The sequence below is a fragment of the Chanodichthys erythropterus genome, chromosome 24 (assembly GCF_024489055.1).
Source record: "Chanodichthys erythropterus isolate Z2021 chromosome 24, ASM2448905v1, whole genome shotgun sequence".
In the NCBI taxonomy this organism is placed as follows: domain Eukaryota; kingdom Metazoa; phylum Chordata; class Actinopteri; order Cypriniformes; family Xenocyprididae; genus Chanodichthys; species Chanodichthys erythropterus.
Window position 1 is genome coordinate 15,818,014 of NC_090244.1, and position 13,312 is coordinate 15,831,325.

At 37.2% G+C, this 13,312-nt stretch overlaps 1 protein-coding gene across 1 annotated transcript; it reads left to right on the forward strand.

Annotated features, from left to right (window-relative positions):
* Window positions 1-7,073: 7,073 nt before the first annotated feature.
* Window positions 7,074-11,824, forward strand: chrm2b (cholinergic receptor, muscarinic 2b). Its single transcript, XM_067379787.1, has 2 exons — window positions 7,074-7,896; window positions 10,885-11,824. Exons 1-2 carry the CDS (start codon window positions 7,074-7,076, stop codon window positions 11,460-11,462), a joined length of 1,401 nt encoding a protein of 466 aa, XP_067235888.1. The 3' UTR covers window positions 11,463-11,824.
* Window positions 11,825-13,312: the final 1,488 nt, after the last annotated feature.

Below are 13,312 nucleotides of genomic sequence, written 5' to 3' on the forward strand. Positions count from 1 at the left end.
TCTGTATAATGGTGGAAATATTTGCATTTTCATAGTCAAGACTTTTAAAGACTTTAAACTGACTTTTTAAAAAACAAAACCACCTTGAGAAAAATAACTGGAGTAACATCTCTGCTCTACACTATAAAACAAATATGTAAAGAATTTCTGAAGCAAAACACATATAAACTTACATACACTAACCAATCCAAGGTACAAATTTTAACACCGGTGCTATGATTGCTGTTCTTTGTCACAGCGCTGAGATATTTCCCACATGGCTGTGCTGTATGCCCCTGGCTTTCTAACAAGAACTTGTGGCACAAGCTAGAAAGGTGAAGATGGGTGCCTGAAGTCAGTACGTGTAATCTTAAGATAAATAAAGAATAAATATTTATGTTTTCACAATTTAATCTTGATAGCTTGCCCTGTCCTCTCTGTTTTTGTCGAGCAACATCATGTCACAGTGAGAAGTGAGCAAATGTGACAGACAGCACATCAGTATTATTATTAGTCTCACTTAAAACAGCAGCTTCAATAATATGTTGATTCATATTCACATTATTCATTTATTAGATTAGGTCATAATGTCATTTGTCCTTCAAAGAGAATATACAACACACACCACCACACATCTTCAGCTTTACTCTTCATCCTGAGAGTGATGATGACCAGACCCCACTCTTAACAAACAGGATAACCGACCGAAGATCATTAACTTTTGAGCACAGTAGTAAAAACAAGCCTTGTGTCCTCAGTCATTCTAAATTTATTTAAACTTTTATTAACAGAGTACATATTTGCCCTGTAGCTCACCTATATGAACATATAACATCTGTTTGCATTATATTAAATTACACAGCTCCGCCCAATATGACTTCACAAAGCGTTACTTAAGGTGCGTTCACGCGGCCTCGTAATTCCTGTAGTTACAAGATTCTAGCTTGTAAAAAACGTTCACGTCTTCGTAGAACTCGTAATTACAGCTTGTAAGCTGGGAGTTTTCTGAAAGCTCCCAGATGTACCACGTGGCCGCTGTACCACCTGACCGCTGTAGATTGATTTATTAGGTGTTGATAGTGGTGCCATGGAAACGCATAATTCCCAGTCCAAGGACCAAAAGGACGTGAACAGCTCCGAATATAACGTCACGTGTTGTCATTTCAAGATTCCGGTAAATACGAGGTGACGTGAATGCAGCTTTAATTAGCAGCTATACATTGCATTAGTTCCCGCCCCCTTTTCAGCAATGCTGTATGTTTTCCATTCATTTTTCCCATAAGAATTTTAAAATAGTCTTTGATAAAGAGTTATAAGTCATGAACCAATCCAATCAGCTATGAGGTGAATCACAACACCACAAACTTTGATTTGAAGCAACAAAAAAAAAAAAAAAAGGAAGAGGTAAAAGACTGTGTACTTAATGGCTTTGAGTGAAAGAACTACAATCCCATGATGCATTGCGAATAGCACGATCAAATTAAAAATGACGGAGAAATATAAAACTCATTTACAAAAGTTGATTATATATAAAAAATAATATATAGTAAGTTCATTTTAAAATATGCATATATATACAAACATTTCAGTATTTTGAGAGCGGGAAAACGACACGATTACGTCATTCGCAGTGGTTCAAAGGAGTGGGCGGAGCTAAAGAGCTATTTTGTCATGTGTTCCTTTTTTACTCTCTGATTGGTGTAATTTTCTGTACAGCATCATGGGAAATGTAATTTTTCACCAGGAATTCTGCTGTTAAAACAATTAAAAAAAAAAAAAAAAAAAAGCTGAAATAATATGGGCTGACAGCTTCAGCAAATACCATGGTTTAAAAACCTTGTAGCTCACAGTGGTCTGTTTTTAAAAGTTATCGTTCAAAATAATTTACTTATGGAGAAAATGAATGCATTAGCAACCTCAACAACCAATCAGAACACATTAGCAACTACCTAGCAACCATCCAGGGGTGCATTTCACAAAAGCATCGTTAGCCAATTAACATCGCAAGTTCTGTCGTTACTAACATAGTTCAACGATTTAGTGTTTCCCAAAACCACAGTTCAAACGAACATTCGCAAACTGCATCACAAACTTGTGGTTGGAACAGAAGCATTGTTTCTTGTTTTTATGACATGTATGAGAATTAGTCCTCAGATGTCATGTCTGAAATTTATAGCAGAAAATCTAGCATTAATTCGATCTCAAATGGATTCATTTAAAGAAGTTATTACTCCGCCACATGCGTGATATCATTAACAAACCTGACTGAACCACAAGTTTGCGACAATACGGTTTCAGGAAACAGTCGTGACTAGCTAGTTGATTTGCTCAACGATGGTAAAGAGGAAAAGATGATCAGTTCACAATCCGCTGCCATTTCGTTTGAACTGAGCAAACTGTCGTGACACATTAAAGAGCACCAAAACTGTACTTATTGTTTGAATATTGTAATAAAATGGACAGAATTTGAAAACCGAGACTTTGTTTCATATCAAAAGTAACAAATCACAAAGCTTACTGAAATTGTTGCTGCCTTCACGTGCTCTCAGAATTGTTGTAAACCCGAGTTTAGATTAAAAAAAAAATGCACATGAAATGCACACGTCCCTTTAAGACAAGTCATTTCACTCAGCAGCCATCTTTGAAATGCCTCTCGGGCTTTCAAGTGCAGCTCCAATCTCTTTGAATGGGAAAACATCAAATTCTCCAAAGCTGTTCGCCAAGCTTTCGATTAAATTTCATATTTGTATTCACCAATGAAATCTGACAACTGTCTCATACATTTTTTTTGTTTCATGACAAAAAAACATTGGTATTTTTTAGGCTGGATCAAGCTACTGCGCATGCGCAGGCTTAAATGCGCGCCTCATTTCGGAGGCGCGTGTCTGACTGTTTCTATAGGAACCAGAGCTTCTAACAGCAGCAAAGCAATACGACTGTTGCGTCTTGAACAAAGACTACAAAATAACACAAGACGTGTCACTCGTATTGTTTTAAATGGGAGAAAGTGCAACGCACAATATGGCGGAATAAGTCCCGCCTTCAAAATAAAAGCCAATCGTTGATTGATAAAGTCATTGCGTCACTGCAGTGGCTGTTAGAAGTTCCGGTTTCTATAGAGACAGTCAGACGCTCGCCTCTGAAATGAAGCACAATAGACGCGCATTTAGGACTATGCATGTGCATTAGCTCGATCCAGCCAGAAAAATATAGTTTTTTTGTCATGATTCGAGCATTTAGAAAAAAAATTTATGAGACAGTTGTTGTCAGATTTCATTGGTGATTTCAAATATGAAATTTAATCGAAAGCTTGGCGAACAGCTTTGGAGAATTTGATGTTTCCCCATTCAAAGAGATTGGATCTGTACTTGAATGCCCGAGAGGCATTTCAAAGATGGCCGCTGAGTGAAATGACTTGTCTTAAAAGGACTTTGGTCTTGAACGCCCTCCCACTTCGAAACTTGAATGCAATGAGCTCGTAATCACGACTTAAAAAGTGGGAATTATCAAATTTCAGCATTATTAGATGGGAGGTGCTTCAAAGCTTTGTTGATTCATCAACTGAAAACAGCATCGATTCATGGGATTTAAATCGATATCGGTTCTTCAAAAGGAGAATGGATTAAAATCACAAAATCTATATTTTTTACCCAGCCCTACCCAGCAACAGTAACATGCTAAAACCACCAAGAACGCACTAGCAGCCCTCTAAAACTCTTAAGCAACCACATACTTACATGTTTTAATAACACAATAGCAACATTTTTACTTCAAAAAATGTAAAATCTAGTTGTTCAGTTTTTGGTACTGATCCAAACTGACGCAGAACAGTACATGCTGTCCTGCTAAAGGTAATAAGCTTATTGCTCCTAAGAGGCCTTCCTGGTTACAGTAAATAAAACAGAGTCCTTCCTTCCATCTAGCTACATTAAAATATCTGAGATTATATCACAGTTAGTCATGTTTTCCCTGCAGTATTATCAATCCCATCAATGTGATGCTGTTCTCCTTTGCCTTAATGGAAATCTGGCAGCATAAACAATACAGATGAACTCTCTGTTTGAGAATGATGTTTGGCAAACAGACTCCATCTGCAAAGATACACACTAGTTCTCTCTCCACATGCCATGTCATATTCTGAGAGCCATAAAGATAGGAGTGGTCTTTGCACAGGGTTTTTGTGCATTTTAAAGAAAGCACTTAACAATTTATTGTATTTTTATTACAGTAAAAGATCGAAGAAATATGCAATGTCCCCAGAAAGTATTTGAACCAATGTTAATGAAAACTATATGATTCCAAATATAATTGGAAAAGCTGGAATGAAACTAAAATACATATTTATGACTGCATATAATATTATTTTTAGTTTTTGATACAAAATATATTTAAAATTGAAAAAACTGAAAATAAATAGAAATAAAACCAAAATTCAAAACATTGGCCTGGACCCAGAATGGTTCTGAAAAATGATGTGAGAAAAAAAAATCTTAATTTGTTTGCAGAGGTTTTATATTCTGCTGCTATGCAGTTTCTACAGTTCATAGTGGTTTTATAGACCCTTATAGGGCCATTATAGACCCTTTTAGTGCCAAAGTCACAATTACATCATGCCGTTAGCTGGAGGCAGCCAATACAAACCAGCTAGTCTGTGGTTTTCCCATGGAATTGCACTTTAACACTGTTGCTGTAGGTTGTTTTTCAAGTCCGTGGGTTGCAATGACCCCAATAACGTGATATTTAGCCCCTGAAATGCAAATTTTACCAGGGTAGCCCACCAAATAAACTCGGATTTTACTCCCGGAACACATTTTTTCCTGAAATGTGATTTTTGCTAGTTTTGTTGTGAAAACCTGGCAACCCTGGCTTGTCAGCTATTTATTGCCACTACATAAAGATCTTAAAATGTCATCTTGTTGTGTTTTTGTATGCCAGAATTGATAGAGTACAGGCTCCAATTTGACATTTTATCATAATTTATCGCAAAAAAACCCAACAACAGCTGTGGTTAAATGAAATAAAATGAACGGACTGGACAGAAATGATCATCAAAAATGCTTCCTTGACACTTCATGTCAAGGTCAAATCAATAATTGTCTTTTTTTGGTATGGATTATAGTTTGGTTACATGTCTAAAGATTACCCATGCATGCCCATCTAATCAGAAATTGGGGAACAAGTTAAGATCTTAGATCAATGCTAACTTTTTTAGCGCATATGTTAGCTAACTTTGTTAGTCGTATAACTGACAGTTAGGTAACTGCTAGCTAATGACCAGAGACTAAACATAAAGGAAACTGTTTGTGTCATCTCCCTTTCTGCAGTGCAGTGGAGGTAATCCTGTCAGATCATCCATCCACTGAGTGAGCGTGTACGGGTCGGCCAATCTGGTTCTGTCCGTTAACTTTTTCATATAACAATCGTGGTCCCGGACAGTGAGTGACCTTACATGTTCAGATAAAATCAGATTTTCTCCAGTCATTGTTAAAAAACAAGTTAACAAAACTTTCTAGTTAGCGTTAGTAAAGTGATCAGGGGAGTCGTTCTGCCTCCACCTAAGCTCCGCCCACAAACAAAGTCACATTTTGTTTATTAAAGGTGCTCTATGTAAGTTTTTGACTGTACTAAAGCATAAAAATACCATAATATGTTTGCAGATATTTATTAAACATGCTCATTTCACATATTCGTTTCTCTGAAAACCATTGCTATAACCAGTTATTTTACTTTGAAATTTGCGTTCTTCTGTGTCGGAATTTCTGTTTTTGTTTTGGTGTGTGCGAGACCACAAGTTGCCAATTTACCCAATAGTATTTCACCACCCCGGGTTGCCAGTTGGCGGAAAAAAAACATGGAAACCAGCGAACAAACAGGGTCAGAGATCGCAGATTCTACCTGATATAAAAAGCCTCAGCATCCATCTAAAAATTTCTATGAATGGGAGCATATTAAAACGCGATATCAACTCACCATAAATCAGTAAAATCAACTAATTATTAGTGGTGGGCCGTTATCGGCGTGAGATTCTTATCGGGCGATAAAAAAAATATCGCCATTAATCTATTCTCAAAGTTGGGTTGGGAGCTGGGTCTATACTACGCAAGCTATGATGACTTTCACCTTGATATTTTAGCGCGGATGTATACCTAGCCGAATTGACTCTTTGCAAAGACCCACCCCCCTTAGTTACTGTTGCTTTGTCCGACAAGCCGTGGCGCTGTCATGCCACACACAGTGATAAATGCATCACGGAGCAAAGAGGACACTGACGTGCACGTCGATAGACAAGACAGAGCAGGTTACTTATGATATTAAACAAAGTCCCAGCTTTAAAACTGTGTAGTTTTTAAGAAATTCAAACAATAAAAACCATTTTGTGGCTCTTTAATGTGTCGTGACTATGGTCGTGACAGATTGCTGTAGCGCCTCAGCTCAAGAGGCTTGTAAACCGATCATCTCTTACTACTAGTCCATTTATAGCATCAAATAAACATGAATGAACATGAAAAATCAATGTTGTTTCAAACGCGAAAAGACGTCAATATACAAAATTTTTCAAGTTTAACTCCACCGAGGTTAATCTTCTAACTCCTGACTGCTTTGTCGGACAAAATCGCGGATTACTTTTAGTCATTATTTGGGTAGCACACATATTCTGAATGTCTTCGGCAGAATTCAGATGAGCCATTTTAATCTAGATTAATTCCAAGATTACAGTGAGATTAATCTAGATTAAAAAAATTAATCTATGCCCACCACTACTAATTATCATACAGTGCAAGTTTCCTCGCCTTCCAATGTCAATTGAGCTCGCTGCTGTTGCGTGTCCTCAAACCGGCAACCTGGGAGAGCGTCGAGTCTGAGGAGGAGGGGGCGGGGCAAACAATATTTTGAATTTGGACTGCAGTACCCATTTCAACCACTACCTGTCATTCTACATAGTGCACCTTTAACTGAAAAAGGGTATATTAGGCAGTTGCTTACAGACCCAATTAGAAATATAGAAAAGTGAAAGCTCATCGGTAAATATACATAATTCTATTCTCTTTTTTCTACCCTTAGGTTCTGATGTGCATGTCCTGTGACAAGGAAAGATGGAGACTTCCAACTTAACTCTTTCTCCAAGCCTCAGCCATGCTAACAAGACTAACTTTTTCCTAGACAGTCCATTCTCACCTGTCAAGCTTGTTTTCATCATTCTCGGACTGAGCACTTTAAGCCTGATCACAATTATTGGCAATGTGCTGGTCATGCTCTCTATCAAGGTCAACAGGAACCTCCAGACGGTCAACAACTACTTCCTGTTCAGTCTAGCATGTGCTGACCTGTTCATCGGCGTTTTCTCCATGAACCTGTACACTGTGTACATTGTGACTGGCCGCTGGCCTTTAGGAGCTTTGGTTTGTGACCTCTGGTTGGCTCTGGACTACGTGGTGAGCAACGCCTCTGTTATGAACCTCCTCATCATCAGCTTTGACCGATATTTCTGCGTCACCAAGCCTCTCAGCTATCCGGTCAAAAGGACCCACAAGATGGCAGGCATGATGATTGCAGGAGCTTGGATCCTGTCGTTCATCCTCTGGGCTCCAGCCATCCTGTTCTGGCAGTTCATCACAGGCAGCCGGACGGTTCCTGAAGGCGAGTGCTACATCCAGTTTTTCTCTAATGCTGTGGTCACCTTCGGCACCGCCATCGCTGCCTTCTACCTGCCAGTCGTCACTATGACCGTACTATACTGGCAGATCTCCAAAGCCAGCCGCAGTCGTGTCCGAAGCAGAGACACTCGGAGAGTATCTAGAGTCAGTAATGATGGAGGCCAGGCTGGACCCACAAACGAGAGCAATAAGGAGAGGAAGTCAATCCAAGGAGGAGAAGAAATTGTTCCACGGAGACAGAGTGCTTCAGATGTCACTACAGGTCTGTATACTTTTTTCTTCCATTGAACACAATGGGAGATTTTTTGAAGAATGTTCACACTGCTCTTTATACAGTGTAGACAGGGGCTGTTGAGCTCCAAAGAGACAAAAGATAAGCATAAAAATAGTCTATTCGAGGAGTTTCCAAACAGTGCTGGAGGTGGGCAGGTACTTCTCTTTTTTTTCTTTAGTGTACCGTCAGTTTTCCTTACATAAGGAAGTCCGCCACGCCCTACCTTCTTCAAGAACGCGCTTTGAACCGAGTACCAGCACTTTTATTTTTCCCCTTCAAGCACTCGTCACAACATACTAAACCCGTGAGACTTTTGTTAACACAAATGAAGATATTTTTAATGAGCTCCTCCATTGACAGTCTATGCAACTACCACTTTGATGCTTCAAAAAGTTCATAAAGAGATCGTAAAACTAATCCATATGAATTGAGTGGTTTAGTCCAAATTTTCTGAAGAGACACAATCGCTTTATATGATAAACAGATTTAATTTAGGCTTGTATTCACATATAAACATTGATCAGCTGACACATCAGTTGTGGTAAACAGAAGCTCAAGCATGTTTGCTTGACGTACTAGAACCAGTGTGGTTCATTCTTGTATGTTACGCAGCACGTTTGAGATTCCTCAAGAACCAATGAGGTTTGTTCGCACTCATCAAGCTGGTTCAGAAGCTCAAGTCGGTTGAGCTTCTGTTTATGTTTATGTTTTTATCCCAGTACTATGTAGTTGCTAGAGTGTTTTGGGACCTGCCACAGCTTTAGCTGGAGGCGGCCAATACAAACCAGCTATTTTGTCACAGTGTTGCCAAGTCTGTGGTTTTCCCGTGGAATTGGGCTACGTTAACACTGTATCCGCGGGTTGCAATGACCCCAATAACATTATATTTAGCCCCTGAAATGCCAATTTTACCAGAGGGAGAACCACCAAAAAAACACAGATTTTACCCACTGAAATGCAATTGGGCTAGTTTTGAGTAGCAACTGACCAGCTATTTATAGTCAGCTACACAAGGATCTTAAAGGTGCCCTAGAATTAAAAATTGAATTTACCTTGGCATAGTTGAATAACAAGAGTTCAGTACGTGGAAATGACATACAGTGAGTCTCAAACTCCATTATTTCCTCCTTCTTATATAAATCTCCAAAGAACAGGCGAATCTCAACATAACACCGACTGTTACGTAACAGTTGGGATCATTAATATGTACGCCCCCAATATTTGCATATGCCAGCCCATGTTCAAGGCATTACACAAGGGCAGCCAGTATTAATGTCTGGATCTGTGCACAGCTGAATCAACAGACTAGGTAAGCAAGCAAGAACAATAGCGAAAAATGGCAGATGGAGCAATAATAACTGACATGATCCATAATATCATGATATTTTTAGTGATATTTGTAAATTGTCTTTCTAAATGTTTTGTTAGCATGTTGCTAATGTACTGTTAAATGTGGTTAAAGTTACCATCGTTTCCTACTGTATTCACGGAGACAAGAGTCGTCGTTATTTTCATTATTAAACACTTGCAGTCTGTATAATGCATAAACACAACTTCATTCTTTATAAATCTCTCCAACAGTGTGTAATGTTAGCTTTAGCCACGGAGCACAACCTCAAACTCATTCAGAATCAAATGTAAACATCCAAATAAATACTATACTTATGCGATTAGACATGTTGCATGATGAACATTTTGTAAAGATCCATTTTTATATTATATTATATATATTAGCTGTGTGAACTTTGTTTATGCTGTTTAAGGCAAGCGCAAGCTCGGGGGGCAGGGAGCAAGAGATTTAAAGGGGCCGCACAGCCTGAATCGGCACATATTTAATGATGCCCCAAAATAGGCAGTTAAAAAAATGAACTAAAAAAATCTATGAGGTATTTTGAGCTGAAACTTCACAGACACATTCAGGGGACACCTTATACTTATATTACATCATTATATTACATAGACTTATATTGTTCTCACTTGTCAAGCAGGTTCGGTTGAGCTTCTTTTTATGTTCGCTGCATGATCAATGTTTATATGAACTAATGTTGAAAAATTGTTGAAAACAGCTTTTCCTGCTTAACATTTTTGTGGAAATGGTCATACTTTTTTCAGGATTCTTGGATGAATAGAAAGTTCAATGAACAGCATTTATTTGCATTTATTAAACAGAAATCTTTTGTAACATTATAAATGTCTTCACTGTCACTTTTGATCAATTTATTGCATCCTTGATGAATAAAAGTATTAATTTCTCTTTTTTTTTATATCTTACCATAAAAATTTGAATCGTATCATTGTTTCCACAAAAATGTTATACAGCAAAAACTGTTTTCAGCATTGATAATACGAGTAAGAAGAAATGTTTCTTGAGCAGCAAATCAGCAAATTAGTATGATTTCTGAAGGATCATGTGACACTGAAGACTGGAGTAACAATGCTGAAAATTCAGCTAAATAAATTACATTTTAAAATATATTTAAATATATTATATTATATTTAGGTGTTATTTATAAGAATATATTTAAATATATTTAGGTGTTATTTAATTTTTTAAAAATTGTAATAATATTTCATATTACTGCAGCCTTGATAAGCAGAAGAAACATTAAAAATTGTAATGTTTCCAAACTTTTGACAGGTACAGTATATATGTATGTGTATGTGTGTGTATTTCTTGTTTGTTCAAAATTGGAATAATTGAGTATTGAGAATAGTCTCTAATATCTTGACAGTAATATTAATAGTAATAAATGTGTTCAAAATAATATCTAAACATTAAAACATTACCTAATCTTAACAATTTTTTGTGTGTGTTCAAGACTGCAATTTAAGATTCTGAGACATATGAACTACTTTTATGGTCTTTTTCTGGAACTTGGCAGCAGTCAAACACAAGTATTGTGTTATCTGAACCAAATACAGTAAATCTTGTCACCATCAAAGATCTCACTGAAAATCCATTGTATCCACCTGCAGGAGAAGAGCGGGAGAGTGAGAATGACTCTATATCTGGAAGTGTGCTGGCTTCTTCAAACCAGCGGGATGAGGAGGCCGCATCCATAAGCACTAACGGTGACATCCGAAGCCGTCAAACCCAATCAGCTCCGCTGGCCACAGGAAGTTGGGTCAGATTTACTTGCTTCAGAACAACATCCCAAAAGGACCTGCAAAACACCTATAAACCCAACAATGGAGGTCAGGACATGACCAACGGGAAGGAAAGGCTGAGCCTGGTGTCGCAGAAGATTCTCATGCCACGTTATCAGAAGAAAAAGTGTTTATCCTCACGGGAGAAGAAGGTAACAAGGACCATTATGGCCATTCTGGTGGCGTTTGCAGCCACATGGACGCCCTACAATGTCATGGTACTCATCAACACTTTTTGCTCGGCCTGTATTCCAAACACAATGTGGATCTTTGGCTACTGGCTCTGCTACATAAACAGTACGGTTAACCCCGCTTGCTATGCCCTGTGCAATGTCACCTTCAAGAACACCTTCAAACAGCTGCTGACATGCAAGTACAGGAATATTAATGCCACCAGAAAACAATAAGACAAGTTGTATGCACTTTCATGGAGAATAACCTGAAGTCTGGTGGTTTGCATCTATAGACCTTATTCACAGCAGCGCCATCTTTGATTTTTGTACGGGAATGAAAGCGAGGCTGAAAGGGATAGACACATCTCTTAAAGGGTTAGTTCACCCAAAAATTAAAATTCTGTCATTTATTACTCACCCTCATGTCATTCCAAACCTGCAAGACCTTTGTTCATCTTCAGAACACAAATTAAGATATTTTTGATGAAATCCGATGGCTCAGTGAGGGCTCCATAGACAGCAAGATAATTAACACTTTCAGATGCCTAGAAAGCTATACTAAAACATATTTAAAACAGTTCATGTGACTACAGTGGTTCAATGAGCGGCGAGAATACTTTTTATGCGCCAAAAAAACAAAATAACGACTTTATTCAACAATATCTAGTGATGGGCGATTTCAAAACACTGCTTTATGAAGCTTCAGAGCTTTACGAATCGAATCAGTGGTTCGAAGCGCCAAAGTCACATGATTTCAGTAAACGAGGCTTTGTTACGTCATAAGTGTTTCAAAATTTCAATGGTTCACGTGACTTTGGCAGTTCGATTCACACTCCGAACCAGTGATTCGAAACAAAAGATTCGTAAAGCTTCGAAGCTTCATGAAGCAGTGTTTTGAAATCGCCTTCACTAGATATTGTTGAATAAAGTCGTTATTTTGGGGGTTTTTTGTCGCACAAAAAACTCTGGACAATATGAGCTGTGGAAAATTGTTACTTCAGCAGCCAAATTAGAAAGACTTCAGAAAAGAAGTGGTATTTTTTATTTCTTGCATTATTACGTTTAGGGTCAGTATGTTTTTTTTTTTTTTATGCATTACATTGATCATAAGTGATCACTTCAACTTTTTTAACATCATAAAAGTAAAGACATTTATATTGTTATATATGTAAAATTAAATACATTTTGAATATCCTGTTCATCAAAGAATCTTGAAAAAAAATGGAATTTATCATTTATAATAATGTTTTTTGAGCAGCAAATGAATTCAGAAGGATCATGTGACACTGAAGACTGGAGTAATGATGCTTTTGAAATATATTAAAACTGAAGACTTTAAAGTGTAATGATATTTCAAAATATTACAGTTGTTGAAGAGAACTTCATTACAATACACATATTTCTTAAGAGAATCGCATGTTCTCAACATATCAATGTGACTTAATTTTCCTGTCATTTAAGCATGCCAATAATGGTGTTTCAATATTATATATAATCTGTGTTTTAGGATTCACATTTTTTGACTAATAAATTTCCATGACTTTTACAGCTATTTGTCATTGCAAATTTCTAAAGAAATGCTTTAAAAACCATTTAATAGATTTTGCAAATTCTAGCTGGTGCAGTATGTATTATATATATAAAAACTAGTACGTTTTTTTTCTGATTGTGATTAGTCTGTACTTGGCAAGGATAGTGATTATGCAGTTATACGTGTGACCCTGGACCACAAAACCATTCATAAGTCACACGGGTATATTTGTAGCAATAGCCAACAATACAAAATTTAAGGTCAAAATTACAGATTTTTCTTTTATGCAAAAATCATTAGGATATCCAAGTAAAGATCATGTTCCATGAAGATAGTTTGTAAATTTCTTCTCGTAAATATCAAAAAATTACTTTTGTAAGAAGTATGCATTTTTAAGGACTTCATTTGGACAACTTTAAAGGCGATTTTCTCAATATTTTGATTTTTTGCACCCTCAGATATCCAAATATTGTCCTATCCTAACAAAAAAAAAATAATTTTACTCAGCTTTGATTTAGTCAGATGATGTATAAATCTCAATTTCAAAAAAATG

Coding starts and splice junctions, on each gene's coding strand:
- chrm2b (XM_067379787.1), top strand. CDS start 7,074: ATGGAGACTTCCAACTTAACTCTTTCTCCAAGCCTCAGCCATGCTAAC. Junction 7,897..10,884: donor TGCTTCAGATGTCACTACAG/GTCTGTATACTT, acceptor ATCCACCTGCAG/GAGAAGAGCGGGAGAGTGAG.